A 22,644-nucleotide genomic window follows, 5' to 3' on the forward strand; every position below is an offset into this window, starting at 1 on the left:
TCAAATGCAAGAACAGTCATGATATAATATAATGTAGAAAAATTAACATGTTCAGTAGAAACTGATGTAAACTCAATAAACCTTACAAGTTATTTAATACAAGATGTTTGAGTAACAGGAAAAATGAAATTGTTGTACAGGTATTATTCCTCATGAATCATATTTACATCAGTCTATAAAAATATAGTGATAGGTTACATTTCCTTCTTTTTACTTTGTAAGATCTATTTTATTAAAAAAAGGCTTCGCAAAACATATGTGACTTTAATATATGACTTACATTGGTATAATATTAATGCCACATTATGTAACCTATTTCAAGTGGTTAGATTAAGTGATTACTAGGGGGTCTAGGTAAAGTTGTATGATGCTGTTCTATCTCAGTACAGTACCCTAAGAATATTTTATAACTAACATCAAAATTGACTGTTTGAGGAACATTCTGGTAACAAACTCCCATGTGAGTTTCCAGAGTTTATGTGAAACACATAAAGTTTCTTTTATACAATCATTACTCACCTCCCACTTTGATACTGGATATTTTTTTAAAGTAACTATACAAGGGGAATCTCAATGAGATTATAATGAAGTGAACTTCTTCTTTTCTAGTAATTTGTATGAACATTCGCAGGATTTTCCGAGGTGTTAGAAATAGCTGAGCTTCATGCAACCTCTTTCAAACCACCCTAATGCCTCCTAACCAAGTGGAACAAGTTAGACTAGATATCACTTATTATTTTTGTTTAGACTGAAGGTGACAAGTTTGTTTCATAATTACACATACTGGTAAATAAGTCTCCAATATTGCATTCCAGAAAAATTAAATAAGTATGAGTAATAAAGGTTTTCTAATACTTTCCAAAACAATTATGATGCTGTTCTTTCATTTACCCCAATATAAAAGAGAGGGCACACCTGGCTATGTTTGTCATTATATGGCCCCTAAAAAGATGTGTTTCCAGCATAGGGTAGCTGACTGAGAAAAGATTTGGTAGGTTGGAATTTTTTGCTGCTATACATATGTGTTTATATTGCATCTTAACTATTCTCTGCTACAATTTGAAGAATATGTACATATAGTGTACGTATATCTATTTATCTTTTATCCTCTTCAGCGTAAGTATTGAGTGAATCAAGGGGCACAGAAGCTTTAAAAAGAATGGGGAAAATATGAGTAGATAGGTGATGCAAGGTAAATACTGTATAGACAGCAACAAGAGAGGACTGGAACAAGTAGAAATGAAGTGTCCCACATCGTAAGGTGCTGCTTTCAGACCATACAGGCAAAACCCGTTTTTTTTTTTTTTGGAAAGCACTATTTTCGACTTGCTCTATGTGATGGGAGTTGATAAGATATCCTTACTACACTGTAAATACGGTTGAAAGCCCTTTGAAAATAAGGTAGAACATTGACTTGTGGCAGACAGGAAATTATGGACTTGGCTTTAGCATCGTAAGGTGCTCTCATCCCGTCGGTGAGTGCGTGAGAGGAGCAGGCAGCCAACCACAGTGGCCAACCTACAGCCTCCTCCCCCGTCTCGGCCAATGACAGTGAGCGTCTGCTATCTATGTCACGGCCCGTCCAGCGGGCGAGATCTACACTCTGATATCGATTAAAGTAAAAAAAAGTCATAAGCGGGTGAGAGTTTTGTTGCTTCAAGTCAACATTGCAACAACCCAGTACACTACTTCATGATGCAATACCTACCATCTGCAAATACAGTCCTTTAGCTTCAAAATGCATAAAAAGTGAATGCAGTATCTCATAAAACAACAAAGTTATGCATGTTTGAAATTGGAAAAACTTTAAACGCAGTTTTGTATGTTTCAAATTTTGGCGTGAATAACCCATACGATGCGGGGCACCTCAAATATACTTGCTCATCTCCTCAGCTTGTATTCATAGAATATAAAGGAATCCCCAAAGTTAAATTTCAAGAATATTGCATGGCTGAAGATACAAACTTCATTGATTACTTTCTCTGGGATTTTGGTAAGGCAATTTTTATTTTATTTTTTAAATAATGTAGTACCTGTACCATTTCAGTAGCCTTAGTGAAAAGTGAATTTGCGTGTATAAAAATTTACTGTACCACATTAACATGGTATGTATGTATGTTAACATCATTTCTCCAAAAAATAAAAAATAAAATAAAATCAATACAATCTGGGTACCCGGTACTATGGGGGAATTTTGCAATACAGGTATAGGACTTACACATTTAAATTTCAAGGAATAAATGAATTGAGTCCATTACTGTACTGTATTATATACAGATAATTATCACATTGCTGAAGATGCAGGTACAGTATACTGAATAACTCTATGATGACTGTACTGTACTTAAAGATGAGAATATAATTTTAAACTGGGAATTCCAAACTCACTATCAGATGAGTATGTTACTAACACTAACCATAGTATGTGTATATTATACATCAGAACACAGGGGTTGGGAGTAAATGTTATAAGAAGATAAGAAGAATGCCATAATAAAATGATTAAAACTACAAAAATATAAATGTAGTTATTTATCTTATGATAGTGAATTGTACCAGTACAGTATATGTATATAATATATGAATGAGACATTTTAAGAAATGCAATTACAGTAACTGCAGTAATTAACATACTGTAAATTTTTAAATACAGTATATTTTGACTTACATTTCTCTTTTAAAGTGGGTAAAATATTTGAGGTTAAAGGACACTCACAAGTTGTCCTACTGGAAACACATATTTTCAGTCTCATAGACAGGTAAGCCCTTTCACAATACAAAAGCTCAATATTCTGTTTATGTCAATGATCTAGAAAATAAATTGCCACAGACCAATATGTACAAGTCAAGAAAATTACCATCAAAAGTGAGTTCTCTTGGCCAATTCATCTACAGAATATTCAACTTAGAATAATAGGGTAATCAAGGAAATATTTGCACTCTTCCAATTTTCAAAATATTTCTGCATAAAAAAAAAATCAATAGCAAGACTTAGTTATAGATAAAGCTCAGATCAAAAGCAAGAAAAATTCTTACTTTTCTAACAAGTAATTCTATTTCTTGTAAAACAGAGACAAATTTTTCTCTCCTTCACTATTTACTTCACGGTTTGTTTTGAAGTAAGACATTGCCAATCCGGCGACGAAGTAAAGCATACTTGTCTTGAATCTGACATCGGTACTCCTCTTCTTCTCTATCCAGGATACGCAGAAAATTACTTAGTTCTGGTAAGCTGAAGGCTTCCCACTGAAAAAAAATTTGATGAATATTAAAAGGAGGCAGATTGTTCCAACATCAGGGTGGAGAGATGGAGAGAATTAGTAAACAGGGACATATAATCTCAGTTTGGAGAGACTTTCTTTTTTTATTAGGCTTTTTCATATTATGAACTGAAGAACAGTAAGTACTGTATTGTTAATGATTTTTTTATTTATTTATACCTCTAATGCTGTATTACAAAAGTGACTACTGTAATTGTTATAGATAGAAAATGAACACTGATAAAGCAGCCAGGGATAATTTTTTAGCTACAGCGACAGCATTACAATACTATTATCTGCCAATTATAAATTATTCTCATAGTTTTGAGAGGCCATCAGTTTAGCAACTGTAGTGATCTTTCAAGCTAATTGATTCTATAAAGGAGGAGAAGCACCTTTCCCCTGTTAATATCAAGGGCCTGTATCCATTTGCAAGAAGGTATTACTCTTGGTTACAACCCTGCACCTGTTGTAATAACAGCCTCCCTAAGCTATACTATGGTGTTTAGGCCTAGTTCTGCCAGGTGCAAATGGTGTAGTGCAACAGTATTCACGTGGAGCTTCAGCTGATGCATTTACAGTATATCCTAAACCTTCAGTTTCAGCAAGGAAAAATTTAGTCACCTACTCCCTGTATATGATTATTCGTAAAAAAATTAAAGTTAATGGTTACCATTTTTTTATTAGATTACCTCCAAACCCTCAACAATAACTATAGCTTCTGATCTCCTCTTTTAAGGTCAATGATTGTGATGGGAGAGTTGTGCTAATTGTTTAGTTAGTGCCAGCTGTAAATATTTTTCCATTTGCCATTCCAAAGCTCTGGGGTTAGCTTTTTTAATCTATCTGCATCATGATATTCTATCTTCAGCATCCTTCATCATTTTCATCCTGATATTCAGCAAGTTTCTTAACAACTAAGATAATGATGGCTGACATACAGTAATCATTTGTTATACTGTACTTGAGGACTTAATTAATTAAATACATGTAAACTTTATTGAGCAAAATACTGAAAATGAAATATGTATCATAAAGTGCAAGTACCTGTACTACATTAATATGTGTAATGTACAGTACCTGTATATCTGCTGTATCATTTTCTTGTAGGACAAGTCGTTTGTTGGTGAGTCCACCTGCACTCCAATTAAGAGCCAAGACTAGGGGGCACTCTGAGTCACCCAGTCGTCGAAGTTTTGCTGTTTATACACAAACAAGAGGTATTAGAAAAATATTATCATACTTTGCAATGTATCAATACACAAACTATAATACAAGTTGGGTATCCCTTATCCGAAATTCCCAAGTCCGAAATACTCTGAAATCCGAAAGTCTATTTCATTATATTTATGGTAGATAATACACTGAACATGGCATATATCATAATTCTTACTAGGGTAAGTATGTATGTGTAATGAATAAAGGTAAGAAACAGGTTGTTTAGCGCCTCAGAGTCAGACATCCTGGCGATGCCAGACAGACGGTAGTGAGTGCTTACCTTACTGGGTCTTTAGTGTACATACCTGTATTATTAGTGTATCTTATACCTAAAATGATTAAATTATATTTCATAAAACTACCTGCAGAATACTGTGTATGCATCCATATGCTGGGTGAGCTACCCCATTATACAGGTTCGGAATACAGGATATGCGTAGGTATTCCAAAATCCGAAATACGAGACCCTTAAGGCCCCAAGCATTTTGGACACAGGATACCCAAACTGTCTACAGTACAGGGTGTGTTGTGATTAAAAAGTTTATAATATACATACAGTAATACCCCGTTTTACGCGATCAATTGAACCCACGGAGTACCGTGTAAAACGAGAAACGCGTAAATGGAATAACAGAACATATGGGATTAATTGAAATAGAGACTGGGCCGACTCCCAAACTCCACTTTTTCAGACACAATACCTACGTTGTAGTAAAAATAACATCTTAATTTTATGATGGTATGCACACATAATTAATAATTAAGAGAAATATCAATAATATTAGGTTTTTTAACACTTACATTAGTTGAAAAGATGGCTGGGCACACGGGGATGGAGGGTTGGTTCCGAGGCAGAGGGCAGATTATTGGCCCTCACCTGTATCAATTGTATCACTATCCACCACAGAGGCTTGCAGGGCCTCTTTGTCAAACCCCTCAAAGTCCATATAAGACCATATCCTCACTATCACTGACTTGGGCTAGCTGTGGTGGGTGGCGGGTGAAGAACTCTGTAATGTTTTGATGACTGGGCGACCTTGTGCGCACCCTGCCCGCGCCGCTTCCCGCGTATATGAGTAGATGCACTGCGTAAAGTGGGAATCCGGTTCTGGCGGGGTACCGCGTAAACGTAGAAACGCGTAAACGAGAACCACGTAAAACGGGGTATTACTGTATACAGTGGTCCCTCGGTTAATGAGCACAATTCGTTCTAGAAGGTTGCACGTTAACCGAAAAACTCGTTAACCGAAACCATTGTTTCAATGGGTTTTTGGGTAATTGGTTCCAGCTCACCGAAAATTGCCTAAGTTCAACAAAAAAGGTAGAAAAGTACACATACTTTGAGGTGTGTATGACGAAGGCTCCTGGATGATGATGATGATGGGAATTAGAATGGGGGTGGAGGAGAAGGGAGAAGAGAAGGCATTGGGGTGGAAGAGAAGTCACCCCATGGTGCCATTTCACCCATAAAATTTTAGTTCACTTGGTGTAATTCAAGATTATTTTCTTTAAATCAACACTGCACTGCATTATATATTGTCAATATGTAAAATATATTTCAAAATGACCAATAATTTGCTTGGAAACACAGAAAAAAAGCGTTTAGTTGAAGAGAGTCTCAAGCAAGATGTTACCTCCAGTGAAAACAGAGAGAGACTAACTCCTGTTTGCTGTGTTAAGATGCTGGATGCCGAGCATTAAACTAGTCACTTTATCTTCAATTATGTTCAATAATTGTTAAAATGGCTAAAAAATTGAATATTAAACTTTTAAAATTATTGAATAGTATAAACTTCTTGATATTTACTAAAATAGTAAGGAATTTAAGCCCTAGAACCGATTAATGTATTGGCGGACTGATACTAAAGCTGGTTGCCCGGTCAATGCAAGCGAAAACATGTTGAGGTCGGTTCGTAAGAACTTCGTTAACCAAATTTTTTTTCGTTAACCGAATTGAAGATCCTTATGGAAGGCAGTTCGTTAATCGAAATTACGTTAACCAAGGTGTTCGTTAAAATATATATATATATATATATATATATATATATATATATATATATATATATATATATATATATATATATATATATATATATATATATATATATATATATATATATATATATATATATATATATATATATATATATATTCTTTGAAAATTTCCTAATGGGTAGTTCTAAATCTGTTCACAAAACAATGACTCCACAGTTGTCTCCTGCAACATCCATGAATACACAAAATTAATATCTTATTATTGAAGACAATAAGACATCAATAGAATGTTAATAAAAATTAAAATTCAGTTCTTTTCATAACTGATAATTCAATGGTCCCTCGGTTAACGAACGGTTCAATTAACGAAATTTCGGTAAACGAATTACCTCCCATAAGGATCTTCAATTCGGTTAACGAACAAAACTTTGATTAACGAAATCCTTACAACAAACACATTTTGTTGTGAGTGGGCAAGTCTGCCATTTCAGTAATCTGTTCTATGTTTACATTCGTTTACAGTGGAGTAAATATCAAGAAAGTTGTGCTCCTTAATATTTGTGCATTTTTTATATTAAAATTAATAGTCATTTTAAAATTTAGTTAACATATTGATAATATATGCAGTACAGGGAACTAGTTTTTCGTGCGCCCATCAGCCGCTTGACTCACCCACCAGGCGTCAGTGTGGTTTTGTTTACAGTGGAGTGAACATCAATTTTGTTGGTGTCTTGAATATTTTTGCATTTTTACATTAAAATTATTGGTCATTCTGAAATTTAGTTAACATATTGATAATATATAGCGCAGTGCAATGTTGATTTAAAGAAAATAATCTTGAATTACACCTAGAGAACTTAAAATTTTATTGGTGAAATTACCCCATCAAGCATGGGTCCCCTGAAAGGTGATTTCTCCTCCACCCTCACTTCCTTCTCTTCTCCCTTCTCCTCCTCCACCCCCCACTTCTAATTAGAATCACCATCAACCAGGAACCTTCTACACACACACCTCAAAGTAAGTGTACTTCACTGCATTTTGTTGATACTTTGCATGTACTTTTCTGTGAGTTGGAACCAATTACCCAATATCCCATTGAAATAATGGATTCGGTTAACGAAATTTTCGGTTAACGAACGAGGGACCACTTTACATACATCCAAAGTATTAAGAACCAATTATTAGATAATGTAGCTATAGAAAAGGATGAAAAGAGAAAAGTCTGGATTTTTTTTTTTTTACACCATATTACAGTATACTGTACTGTGCTATAGTCTCTGCTGATAATCCTTAAGTTGTTATGTTAAGAGAAAAGATGCATTGATTAAACATGTGAAACAATATTAACACATCAGTTACAGGAACATTTACTGTGGCTTTCATTTTAGAAGGGGATAACAGTACTACATCTTAATGTTATCTAACCTCACTATTGCACAACATATGCAAGTAAAATTTCTGGTAATTAGGAGAACAGATTATGAGAATAGTTAAGATTTTTATTACCTTTTACTGACTGTGCTGTATCATACGTCCTCTCATACAAGGCAAACTTTTGTGGGTTGTCAACAACTTTAAATTTTCTGAGCAAGGCAATGATGACCTCTCTTGTGGTTGTTTTGCTGAAATATGAAGAAAATACAAAATATAATCCCTTGTTAGCACAATACTATACAGTAATCCCTTAATTTGGACATACAGTTGTGGTAAAAAGGTTTCATTTAAAACTGAATAATAAATAAGGTATAATAGGGTTAATATTGTGGGATCAGTCTCAAATGTCTGTAAGTTGAATTTACCATGTCACTGAAGCTGGATTGAAGCACGTAACTACAACACTAGTACTACATGTTCACTACAATGCAACACTAGTACTACATGTTCACTACAACACTAGTGCTACATGCTCACTACAACACTAATACGACATGTTCACTACAACACTAGTACTACATGTTCACTACAACTCAACACTAATACTTCATGTTCACTACAACACTAATACTACATGTTTACTACGAAACTAGTACTACATGTTCTCTACAACACTAGTACTTCATGTCCAAATTCCAAGTTAACTTTGAAATTTTCACAAATCTTTCTTTTTGATGTGCAGTCTACCAACATGTTTGTCCAAAAAAAAATCAAAATGGTTAATCAACACGTTGAAGTGTTTGGCGGCAACGTCAGTTTGCCCGAAAATAAACGGCGTCCAACCCACCTTTGGGTTGAATTGTATCAACCCAGAATGTGTGGGTTATACAATAAGAGAAAAATACTTTTGCATTGCCAGATTAAGAAGGATGGTTGGGTGTACATCGGTGACGGGCGGGTGGAAGGTTCGTACATTGTTCCGTCTGTAGCGGTTATCCCTCTGGAGGGCATAAGGACAAACGAATCTTCGGTGTCCTTTAAGTGGCGTAGAGCCAAAAGTACTATTTACAAAAACCGAATGAATATGTCTACTTTCCTTGCCCACGTCTGCACTGAGACTCCTCTTCGGGTTCCGGACAGGGGTAATAAACTCCATTCAACAATTTGTTTTGCTAAGCAAGGGAGCAAATCACTCTCCCTTGTTGTGGAGGAGAAGCAGGCGTTGGAACACAAGGTGGAGGAGAAATAGACGGTAGGACAAATAGATTACACGAGGGAGATCATTTTGTTTGAGGAGGATTACGTGATTTTCGATTTGCTTCGAGAAGACAAGTATGAAAAAATTGGGGGCTAATTTTTGTTCATAACCGCCGCCATGGTAATGATCTACGCCTTTTGGTTCTGGTTGGTGAAAGAGGAGGAGGAAGAGGAGAGGGAAGAGTAGACAAGGTGATGGAGGAGGGGGAGCCACATAAGGTGATGGAGGCCTTTGCGTTGTTATGTTCTACTTGGGTTTGGCTGCTAAAACAGGGTTAAAAGGCTTGGCCCAAAAATGTACAAAAAAATATATAAATAAAAGTTGTAAAATAGCAGTATATTTTATTTTATTACACCTATACAGTACAGTACCGGTATTCATCAGCTTCCACCTGTTCTATACATTTATAGTTATGGGATGTCAGGGCTATACTACAGCTTGTCACCTATGGACTGAGCCGGTGAGATGTCAGGCAATCACATCTACTAGTCACTTTGTACTAGCTGGTGTTCCCTCCAACTGGTACAGTCTCACCCAGAAGTTCGTTAACTCTCCCAGCCAGCTATTGCTGCACTGCCTGCTTCAGATGGATGAACTTGAGTCTGTTACTTCAAACCTTTAGATTCATTCATATCGGTTTCATGTTCTGGTTGGTACTGAGACAGTTTCAAACATCTGAAGCAGGCAGTGCGGTAATAGGTGGCTGGGAGAGTTAACCAACTTTTGGGTGAGACTGTACATCACCTTGTAACTCTTTGTAGTTACTTCGCATTTGTTTAATAGTATTAATGTTCTCATAAACGCTATTTGGCTTTTCTATTATTCTCCCAAAATATAGCCCACTCAATGGTTATTAATAACGAAGTAACCGATAATAGCAATCGTCTATTTACGTTAGAATGTATGAGGTGATTTACAGTGCTCCTTCAGCACGTCTGTTGTGTGTGTGAGCTACAGGGGTTAAGTCCTCTCAGGCACTTGGTGCTCACCTCTTCGTGGAGGACTTAGGAATGTCATCTAACACGTGAGAAGGTTGTGATAAGGTATGCTCAGTTGCTGATTATCTAGTAAATTCGGGAAGTGAACATTATACATTTGATACATGTCCCCCGGAGTGTGTCGAAGGTCCACGAGGTTAAGAAAAATCATACCTGGCGCTCGACTAATGATTACGTTCTGAGAGCTTCTTTGGGTGTAGGTGTGGAGGGGAGTAAGGAGGGTGAGGAAGGGTTTTGTGTTTAGCAGACTCCGTATCAGTTGTATGGAGCTGAAATTTTCTACAAAGTTGCACGTATATCGAGCAGTGGTCATCCCCACCCTGCTATATGACAGCGAGACATGGGTCACATACTGGAGGCACCTCAAGGCACTTGAAAACTTTCACCAATGTAGTCTACGTTCCATCAACTTTCACCAACGTAGTCTACGTTCCATCAACTTTCACCAACTTAGTCTACGTCCCATCCTCTGCCTTCGCTGGGAAGACAAGAGAGGAAATGCCAATATTCTTGCTGACACCAACTGTAGGAGCATCTAGACGATCGTTATCCATGAACAACTACGTTGGCTGGCCATGTTATCCGCATGGACGAGAGTAGACTGCCAAAGCAGCTTCCTTACAGTCACATAACGAATAGTAAACGCAACACTAGCGGGCAACTGAAAAGGTATAAGGATAGCCTTAAGACAAACCTGAATAAGTGCCAAATCGACTCCCTCACCTGGGAGACGATTGCTCCACACCGTAACGCTTGGAGGAGCTCCACACAAGAAGGTGTCAAATACTTTTGAGTCAGCCCTAATGCTTACCGAGGAAGACAAGCGCCAAAGCCAGAAAGATGCTTCCGCCGCTCCTCCTGCACTAAAAGTAGCCCTCCACTCTGCCGGTCCCGTATCGGCCTCTCTAGTCACCTCAGAGCTTACCAACGAAGGTGACATCCTCAATAACTCATATTATTTTATCATAGCTGGATGATTATCATACTCGATTCCGAGTGACAGCAAAGTAAAAGTAATAGTAGTAGCAGTAGTAGTGAGTGTGTGTGTGTGTGTGTGTGTGTGTGTGTGTGTGTGAATATCATTTTAGGTATTTTTTCCGATGGAGTTTCATTTGAGCGGTCAGGATCTTGTATGGCTTAATGACTTATCTCAAAAACCAAAACATTAAAACTCACGACGGCATTGAACTTAAAAAATATATATATATACATACAATATATATATATATATATATATATACATACAATATATATATATATATATATATATATATATATATATATATATATATATATATATATATATATATATATATATATATATATATATATATATATATATATATATATATATATATATATATATATATATATATATATATATATATACACAGTTAACCCTCACTTTACGCGGTTAATGTAACCCGGAGGGTCCCGCGTAAAGTGAGAAACGCGTAAAGTGAATAACATAACATATGGGATTAATTGAAATGGAGTCCGGGCCGATCCCCAAACTCCACTTTTTGACGACACACAACTATGTTGTAGTAAAAATATTATCTTAACTTTATGATGGTATGCACACACAATTAATAATTAAGAGAAATATCAATAATATTAGGTTTTTTAACACTTACATTAGTAGAAAAAATGGCTGGGCACACGGGGATGGGCGGTTGGTTCCGAGGCAGAGGGCAGATTATTGGCCCTCACCTGTATCAATTGTATCACTATCCACCACAGAGGCTTGCAGGGCCTCTTTGTCAAACTCCCCAAAGTCCATATCCTCACCATAATTATCACTATCACTGACTTGGGCCGGCTGTGGTGGGTGGCGGGTGAAGAACTGGTAATGTTTTGATGACTGGGCGACCTTGTGCGCACCATCTTCGCGCAGCTTACACAACATGGCGGATGGCGGGAGGTTTGGATCCAAAAATGGTGCGGCTCGCCAGCCGCTCTCCGCGTAAAGGGGTACACGCCGCAGAATGTGAGCATCCTGGGTTCCGGCAGGGCACCGCGTAAACGTGGAAACGCGGAATGTGGGACCGCGTAAAGTGAGGGTTAACTGTATATATATATATATATTTCACTTTTAGTCCATATAACACGCAGACTCTGAACATATAATCAACGACCTCACCAGCCAGGACTCGAACCCTGGACCTAATGCATGGGACCAGGGAACGCTACCGACCATACAACAAGAGCACTAAAAGCAGTTCTAGACTATGTGATATTGCACACAAAGCCTGTTCATCAAGCTGATGGTGCCGTGAACCTCTCATTGGGAATTGCCCATGCTGCTTATGTGGATGTCAGTTGCATTTTACCGAATCCAGCTGGTATGAAACACGAGGTACCATGTATACTTCATTTTTAGTCCATATAACACGCAAACTTTGAACATATAATCAACGACCTCACCAGCCAGCAAAGTATACTTTTTTAGCATTAAACTGCTATTATTTAATTGTCTAATCATCACTACATAAAACCTCATCCATCATCACTACATATAACACCATCCATCATCACTAAATATAACACCATCCATCATCACTACATATAACACCACCCATCATCACTACATATAACACCATCCATCATCATTACATATTACACCACCCATCATTACTACATATAACAACATCCATCATCACTACATATAACACCATCCATCATCATACATATACACCATCCATCATACACCACCCATCATTACTACATATAACAACATCCATCATCACTACATATAACAACATCCATCGTCACTACATATAACATCATCCATCATCACTACATATAACATCATCCATCATCACTACATATAACACCATCCATCATCACTACATATAACACCATCCATCATCACTACATATAACACCATCCATCATCATCACATACATATAACACCATCCCATCATCACTACATATAACACCATCCATCATCATTACATATTACACCACCCATCATTACTACATATAACACCATCCATCATCACTACATATAACACCATCCATCATCACTAAATATAACACCATCCATCATCACTACATATAACACCATCCATCATCACTACATATAACATCATCCATCATCACTACATATAACACCATCATTACCATATAACAACATCCATCATCACTACATAAACCTCATCCATCATCACTACATATAACACCATCCATCATCACTAAATATAACACCATCCATCATCACTACATATAACACCATACATCATCATTACATATAACATCATCCATCATCACTACATATAACACCATCCATCATCACTACATATAACACCATCCATCATCACTACATATAACACCATATCATCATCATCATCACATACATATCCATCATCACTACATATAACACCATCATCACTAAATCATCATCCATCATCACTACATATAACACCACCCATCATCACTACATATAACACCATCCATCATCATTACATATACACACCCATCATTACTACATAACAACATCCATCATCACCATATAACATCATCCATCATCACTACATATAACACCATCCATCATCACTAAATATAACACCATCCATCATCACTACATATAACACCACCCATCATCACTACATATAACACCATCCATCATCATTACATATTACACCACCCATCATTACTACATATAACAACATCCATCATCACTACATATTACACCATCCATCATCACTACATATAACACCATCCATCATCACTAAATATAACACCATCCATCATCACTACATATAACACCACCCATCATCACTACATATAACACCATCCATCATCATTACATATTACACCACCCATCATCACTACATATAACAACATCCATCATCACTACATATAACATCATCCATCATCACTACATATAACATCATCCATCATCACTACATATAACACCATTCATCATCACTACATATAACACCATCCATCATCACTACATATAACAACATCCATCATCACTACTGTACATATAACAACATCCATCATCACTACATATAACATCATCCATCATCACTACATATAACAACATCCATCATCATTACACATCGGTAAAGTGGTTTCCGAGATTCTCGTGCGGACACACACACAAATATACAAACAGACTTCTTTGTTTTATATATGGAAAATGGCCATAAAGTATATATATAAATATATATATATATATATATATATATATATATATATGTATGTATGTATGTATGTATGTATGTATGTATGTATGTATGTATGTATGTATGTATGTATGTATGTATGTATGTATGTATGTATGTATGTATGTATGTATGTATGTATGTATGTATGTATGTATGTATGTATGTATGTATGTATGTATGTATGTATGTATGTATGTATGTATGTATGTATGTATGTATGTATGTATGTATGTATGTATGTATGTATGTATGTATGTATGTATGTATGTATGTATGTATGTATGTATGTATGTATGTATGTATATGTATGTATGTATGTATGTATGTATGTATGTATGTATGTATATATATGTATATATATATATATATATATATATATATATATATATATATATATATATATATATATATATATATACATATATATGCATGCTTTATGGCCATTTTCCATGCTTGAGTAGGTTAGTAATACAGTAATTAGCTGAAGCCAACAAAAAAATTGAGGTAAGTTACACAGCTGGATGCCCTCCCTATCATCAATCCAATTTTACAGAATGGAAATTGGGTACAGTATAGTATGCAGTATACACGAAATCCAAGCATCCACCTAGATCGCAAGGCAGGGTCACTTTTTCTGAGACAAGGTTATGGTATGCAATTTAAATGTTTGGGGATATAAAGGTAAAAATAAAGGTAAATGATGAATTCTGACTACAAGTATGAACTTTTGGGGACACCCTGTTCAATAGTCAACTAATATTAAACTTCAGGCTACTGTGTATACAGCAAGTAGATAATAACTTAAAATGCCCAAGAATTTTTTTTAATATTTAGTACTGTACTGAATAAATCATAGTACTGTACTGTATTTAAATATTTTACCTTGTTATATGGATAGCTTTCACTGCATCTCTGGGCATATAAAATGATGTTAGGGTTTTCTCCATCGTTCTGTCTTCTTGAAGGATATCATAGATAGAAGGGGGTCTTGTGCCTGCCACAATATTGATAGGACGGGTGAGATTAAGATGGACACGGATACATCCCCGGAAACTGCCATCATCTTCCTGTGAAAAAGAAAAAAGAAAAAAATTAAACACAATACATAAAAAATAAATAAATAAATAAAAAATGCTCAGAGGAAGGTTAAAATTCAGCACAGATTTATCATCAAATACCTTGTAAATAAAGTACTGAAGGACTGCCTGTACTGGAATTTTAAAATTTTGTAGGAAAGACACTGAAGGAATACAGTGCAGTGCAGTACAGTACAGTACAGTACACACACACACACAAACAAATACTGTATATATATCATGTAGATCCACAATGGATATGTGGACAAGATAAATCTTGATAAATCCAAACAGGAAAATGGAAACAATGGAGCACCTTAGCTTTACTGAATTTACAGGGACAGAGAGAGGCTTATATATAAAGGGTGACCTACATTATATCAGGTCAGGTCAATAACATTGGATCCACTAATCAACACATCACCTTCACCGTTCACGAAAGAAGAACTTATAAAAAATGCAACGTAACAAGTAAGGTCAAGTCAAAAACTTGAGACCCACTAATCATCTACCCTATATCTACCTCAAATGCTTTCAAGGCAATTTTAACCTTGGGCCACTTACAAATAAATTTATGAACCATTATCAGTTTTGTACTGACCCTCACTAAAGTTTATAGAATTCATTTCCCTAATCAGACTTGTTTCAACCAGAAGTCTTTCTGTGACACATGTTGATTTAAACACTTCTATACTGTTTTCCCAATCCATGGGATGATTATTGATTCTTATATGAACAGAAAGTGCACAGCTTTCAGATGATGTTCCAATATTATAATAATGTTGTTTTATTCTAAGTTGTAATGCTTTCCCAGTCTGACTGACATGATTTCCATTACAATTGCTACATGGAATATAGTAAACACTTCCATTTACATTCAAGGTTGGGCTGTTCTTAACTAACATACTAGTAATAGTTGAGTCATACTTAAAAACAACATCAATATTTAGTAATTTAAGAGATTGAACTAACGGGACAAATTCATTGTGATAAAGTAGAGTAAAAACATTCTTAAATGTAGGAACTTGTCTAGTATGCGATTAACCTTTCTGTGTTCCATACAGCACTGACCACATTGTGTTCACAGAAGAGGGTATTAGAAATAAACTGTCAAAGCTAAAGGTCCATAAGAGTCCCGGCCCAGACATGGTGCATCCCAGACTGCTAAGAGAGTAGTGCAACGTGCTTGTCAAGCCCCTGAAGAGCCTCTTTTGTAAATGCCTGGATGAACTAAAGGTCCCCAGTGAATGGAAAGTGGCCTATGTGAGTCCTATCTTCAAAAAGAGGTGATCGTCACTCCACGAACAACTATAGACCGGTGAGCCTGACCAGCATAATATGTAAAGTACATGAGAGTGTTATCAGAGATGCCGCGATGGAACATCTACTACGAAACAACCTTGCAAAGGATTGCCAACACTGTTTTATGCCGGGGCGCTCCTGCTTAACACAATTGCTCAAGGTATTGGATATTTGGACCCATATTCTGGAACGGGGTGGTAATATCGACAATATATACCTAGATTTTGCCAAGGCTTTCGACAGTGTACCCCACGAAAAGCTGAAAATCAAACTGGAAGGGTACGGAATTTGGGGAAATGTCCTAGAGTGGATAAAAACCTTTCTACATGACCGCAAGCAGTGTGTGGTGATTAATGGCACGAAATCATCATCCGTACCTGTCACAAGCGGAGTACCACAGGGCAGTGTATTGGGCCTGCTGTTGTTTGTTTGTTTGTTTCATAAATGACATGCCTGACGTTGTACACTCCTCCATACAAATGTTTGCCGATGACGCCAAGTTATTTCAGGAAATCAAGAACCAAGCGGACTGTGAAGAGCTGCAGAAGGACCTCTGTGGGTTCCAAGAATGGTCGAAGAAATGGCTGCCGAGATTCAATGTCACGAAGTGTAAGAGGATGCACCTGGGGCGTACCAACGGTAAGGAGGCGTATCATATGTCCCAACGGGATAAAGAAACTGCACTATTTGAGACTGAATGTGAGAAGGACCTAAGTGTGTATGTTGACAATGAGCTGAAGTTCTCGGGCCATTGCGAGAAGAAGGTAAATCAGGCATATAAATTATTGGGTCTTATAAGAAGGTCGTTCAGATATCTAGACGGTCCATCCCTCATAACAATCTTCAACAGTGAGGTGCTTCCCCATCTGGAGTACTGTCACCCCGTCTAGTCCCCAAGATATGCTAGGGACTGTCAGTTGATTGAAAATGTTCAAAGGAGGGCCACCAGACTGGTGCCTGCACTTCGGTACCTCAACTACCCTGAGAGATTGGTGCGCCTGAACTTGCCTAGCTTATCCTACAGACGGGCAAGGGGCGACCTAATTGAGGTGTATAAGCATCTCAAGGGGCACTACTCAGTTGAGTGTCCTTACTTGGAGCTGGCAGGCGCTCGCTCCAAGAGGGTCACAACTGAAGATTGAAGAAGCCACAGGTCCAGAAAACTGTGTGGGCAAACTATATCGGAGTGAGAGTTGTGAACTCTTGGAACAATCTACCCGAGATTGTTGTGACGGCACCAAGTGTGAGCTCTTTCAAGACCAGACTTGACCAACACTGGAGCAGTTTCAGGTACATTCAGGAGCTGGTGCATGCCCAGTACTTGCCAACAGTGCATAACAGAGACGTGACCGATCGCCCAAGCGGCTAAAGAGCCGATCATTTGGTGAAGAGGATAAAAGAAAAAGAAAAGTGACAGAAACGTGACCAATCGCCCAAGCGGCTAACAAGCTGATCAGTAGTGAAGAGGATAAAACATGAGTACTGTACAATAAAGGGATTTTTTAGCCCTTTTAAGCCAGCAATCAACAAACAATGAAGGGTAGCCAAGTTCTTGTGCAATGAACTGAATATGTTGCAGTTCTTCTTCAATAAATACAGAGTCACAAATTTGCAAACATCTCAAAAACATAGCAAATAAAACTGAGATTTTGGTAGACTCATGGTGACTCGATAAAATATGTATGAAACTGTCTACCTGTGTAGGATTTCTGTACACCTTAAATTTATAATTGTGATCACTTCTCATTAAAAGCATATCAAGAAATGGAAGGGATCCATTTGTTTCTCTTTCATTTTGAAGGTTGTCCAAAAAATTCCAGTGGGTCCCTGTTTCGAGGCAATAGACAAATAACATCAACTACACATCTATACCATGAAGGAATAAAATCACCAATGTTGGGTAGTAATTTAGCTGCAAAAAACTCCATGTACATACAGGCTAAAGGAGCAGAAAGACCTGATGTTATGTAGGTCACTATATATATATATATATATATATATATATATATATATATATATATATATATATATATATATATATATATATATATATATATATATATATATATATATATATATATACATACATACATACATACATACATACATACATACATACATACATACATACATACATACATACATACATACATACATACATACATATATATATATATATATATATATATATATATATATATATATATATATATATATATATATATATATATATATATATATATATATATATATATATATATATATATATATATATATATATATATATATATATATATATATATATATACAGTCAACCCTTGCTTTACGCGGTCCCACATACCACGTTTCCACGTTTACGCGGTACCCTGCCGAAACCGGAATGCTCACATTCCGCAGTGCGTGTACCCCTTTACGCAGAGAGCGGCTGGCGGTCCTCTCACACCGCGCAATTTTTGGATCCAAACCTCCCGCCATCCGCCATGTTGTGTAAGCGGCGCGAGTAGGTTGCGCAGTGTGTGTCTCTGTTGCATTATCAGTGACGTCATATGACGTATCGGACTGTAATTGGGCCATGCATCCTTACCTCCCTCCGCTGCTAGCTGTGATTGGTTTAAAGTAATATGACGTGTCCACCTGCGGGAGGGAGGGAGGAAAGGCGACGCTTGACCTAGCCGCGGCAGTTTCATCCCTCCAGGCCACCGTGTAAACGTGCATCCATTGTTCTGTAAAATGGCTTCCGCCAGACAACCGCCCCCAGAGAGAAACCTTTCCTTACCTTACCAATAGAGACTGGCCTGACCCCCAAACTCCACTTTTTCCGACATAATACCTATGTTGTAGTAAAAATAACATCATAACTTTACGCGTTCCTCACTTTCCGCGGGACCCTGCGGGTTACATTAACCGCGTAAAGTGAGGGTTGACTGTATATGTATATGTATATATATATATATATATATATATATATATATATATATATATATATATATATATATATATATATATATATATATATATATATATATATATATATATATATATATATATATATATATTATAATTGTGTGTGTATATTTTATAAAATTAAAATGGTTGGTTGGTAAAATGTGAATTTGAAACTCTTGGTTTCAAAATTGCTGTTATGTAGAAATTATATAGCTCAAAATTTTCTTTACTGAAAAACTAATTTCCATCAGAGGTATTAAAAATTAAAATTATCCACCATGATTCCTCTAGACATTTAAAAAAAAATCAAAATTTATTCATTTCATAGCCAGTGGAATAGTACAGGTTGTACCTCTCTAGTCCGGCAACCTCGGGACCTGACCGGTGCCGGACCATGGAAATTCACCCTTTTCCTGGATAGATAGTAACTTGTGCTTATGCTTGGAAGCACTAGCACCACTTTCTCTGCATCATGGTCTCTTTGAAGACATATTGAAGGGTTTAATGTCGTATAGTAGCTTCTCAAATTTCGCGAGTTTTTAATTCTTAACGTATTTTATTGGAACACACAAAAAAATAAATAAATAAAAATTTTGACGGCGGAAACTTGAATTTCGACGGGTTTGAACGACCCGCCAACGTGCAGACGACGTGCATAATCGTGTAAACAGCGTCATTTCTCTTATGTACAAAAGATTCATTATCGTTTATTACTACACTGTACAGTACTGTACGTATATTAATGTATCCAAATATAAAATTAATTCAAGGCTTTGTTCCTGAAAAAGCCTTGTGATGTGTGAAACAAATTTTCATAATGAAACAATGTATTCGGGGATGTTTTCCTGGTCATAATTTTGGAGGTACTGTACTTGGGATGAATTTTTCTTACAGAAACATTTATAAATCAATAAAAAACAAAAAACAGGAAATACCGTACTACATACACATACGTATGAAAAACTCTGTATGTACTGCCCAGTATAAAATAAAATATAACTGAGAGGTGTGGGTGTGTGTTCTCCCTCTCACACAGGTTCATCAACTGTGATTCCTTCACCACGCCCCTTTTTAATAACATTCAATTTCACCTCTAAAGTGACTATCTTTTGCTGTTTCTTGAAATAAGATGTGTTTAGTGAAGCACTGGTGGGTCTTGTTGCACTCATTATACAAAATTTGGGGCAAATCCTAGAGAAAATATTGTGTTCATATAAACAACTTTTACTACACACTCCCCCTGTTGACCAATTTTTTTTCTTCCTGGAACATAACCCCTTATAATACATGGGTTAAATCACTTGATACATGGTTCCTTTCATTCTCTGGGTTTTATCATTAGATTAGCTGGTGCATTTTTTCACTTTATAAATGGATTTACAGGAACCTAACCCTTTCATATATTGGGGGATACTGTACTGTATATACAAAAACTCTATTAAAAAACCCATTGGATATTCTGTAATTAGAGGGATGAGGAATCAAAATATATGCTTATACTGTATGTCCATTACAATGACATTATAACAGCTAAAAGCATTATGTACAGCATATAGTGCCAATTCAAGAGTACAGTACAGGAGTGCTTTGATTTACAAAAAGCGATACTTTCCAAAAAAAAACTTTCATAAATCGAAGCCATTTTTCCTATTATGTACAGTATATAAAGGAAGATACTCTCCAAAAAAAAAAAAAGTCCCCAAATGTAAAAATACAGTACTGTAATATACAAATCTTTAAGCAATTATCATTATCATTGGGTGTGACATCACTGTCAGATTCCTCCTCCTGTTGTGTTGACCCTATGAAAAAACAATTACTGTACAGCAATTGGTGGCACACCCATGGTCATAATCAAGATAATTGGGTGCATCTCCTTCATAATCAAATTCCTCCTACTATTGCGTGGAGCTTAACACAAATTAGCGGAGCCTTCTTTGTGCGTATTTACAGCTGATTCGCCAGGCAAGAAGAAGATGGTAGCAATGCGTGTGATGGAAGGTGCGGGAGGGGGTTTTGAGAATTGCAATTAAATGCCAGGTAGCGACGTGTCCTCCTAAAATTACGTACTAAGTAATTATTAGATGTTTTAATTGCCTGTATGTTGGCCTGGCGAGTTATTGCTAGGCATCAACATACCTAGGTATAAAGCTACCGATAGACGTCGCATTCTGGATTGAACAAAAATACTGTAATTTATATTTTTTTTGTAAAAAAGGTGTTTTTGTTGTACACCGAAGCATTGGATTTTTTTTTTGTATTTGTAATTTTTCATAAATCTAAGAACTCCTGTATAATGCCTTACCAACTATGCTGATACAATTTGAGAACTGGACAAAATATTCTCTAATACACTGATATGCCTTTCCTCTCATTTCCAATATATTCCATCAAAACCTAGGGCAATGGTCTATACAGAGACAAGGAAGTTTATACTTTCCAATATCTTAGTACAGTAGTAACTGTCATATTATCTATAAAATTTCTAACATATCAAGATCTTGATAGTTTATCTAGAATTAGAAATTATGACTTGTATAATTAACATTTACTTTTATCCCCTTTGCCACTGGTTGGCTTGTTAGCCACTTGGACAGTCAGTCATGACTCTGTTACGCACTGTTGGCAAATACTGTGCATGAAATGGCTCCTGAATGTATCTGAACCTGCTCCAGTGTTGGTCAAATCTGGCCTTGAAAGAGCTTACACTCGGTGCCATCACAACACTCTCTGGCAGATTGTTCCAAGAATTCACAATTCTCATTCCGAAAAAGTTTGCCCTCACTGTTTTCTGGTTTTGTGGCTTCTTCAACCTTGAGCTGTGACCCCTTGTGGGGTGGATGTCCGACAGCTCCAGGTATGTACTGTACATCTGACCGAGTAGTGTCCTCTGAAATGTCTATACACTTCTATTAGGTCGCCCCTTGCCCTTCCGTAGTATAAGCCAGGCAGTTGCAGGTGTTCTTATCTCTCTGGGTAGCTGAGGTTCCATAGAGCAGACATCTGGGTAGCTGAGGTTTCCTGAGAGCAGACACCAAT

At 36.6% G+C, this 22,644-nt stretch overlaps 1 protein-coding gene across 1 annotated transcript in view; it reads right to left on the reverse strand.

The window, feature by feature from the left end:
* Nucleotides 1-2,517: 2,517 nt before the first annotated feature.
* The window catches only part of LOC121872602 (ras association domain-containing protein 1 homolog), a 29,137-nt gene continuing 9,010 nt past the window's right edge, over nucleotides 2,518-22,644 (reverse strand). The window contains exons 3-6 of the mRNA XM_042375459.1: nucleotides 15,164-15,348; nucleotides 7,980-8,095; nucleotides 4,341-4,459; nucleotides 2,518-3,246 (exon numbers count right to left, since the gene is read on the reverse strand). Coding sequence (XP_042231393.1) covers nucleotides 3,103-3,246; nucleotides 4,341-4,459; nucleotides 7,980-8,095; nucleotides 15,164-15,348 — 564 coding nt within the window. The 3' untranslated portion in view covers nucleotides 2,518-3,102. The remainder of the gene's footprint in view (nucleotides 3,247-4,340; nucleotides 4,460-7,979; nucleotides 8,096-15,163; nucleotides 15,349-22,644) is intronic.

Source organism: Homarus americanus, unplaced genomic scaffold, assembly GCF_018991925.1.
Source record: "Homarus americanus isolate GMGI-L3 unplaced genomic scaffold, GMGI_Hamer_2.0 scaffold39155, whole genome shotgun sequence".
Lineage (NCBI taxonomy): Eukaryota > Metazoa > Arthropoda > Malacostraca > Decapoda > Nephropidae > Homarus > Homarus americanus.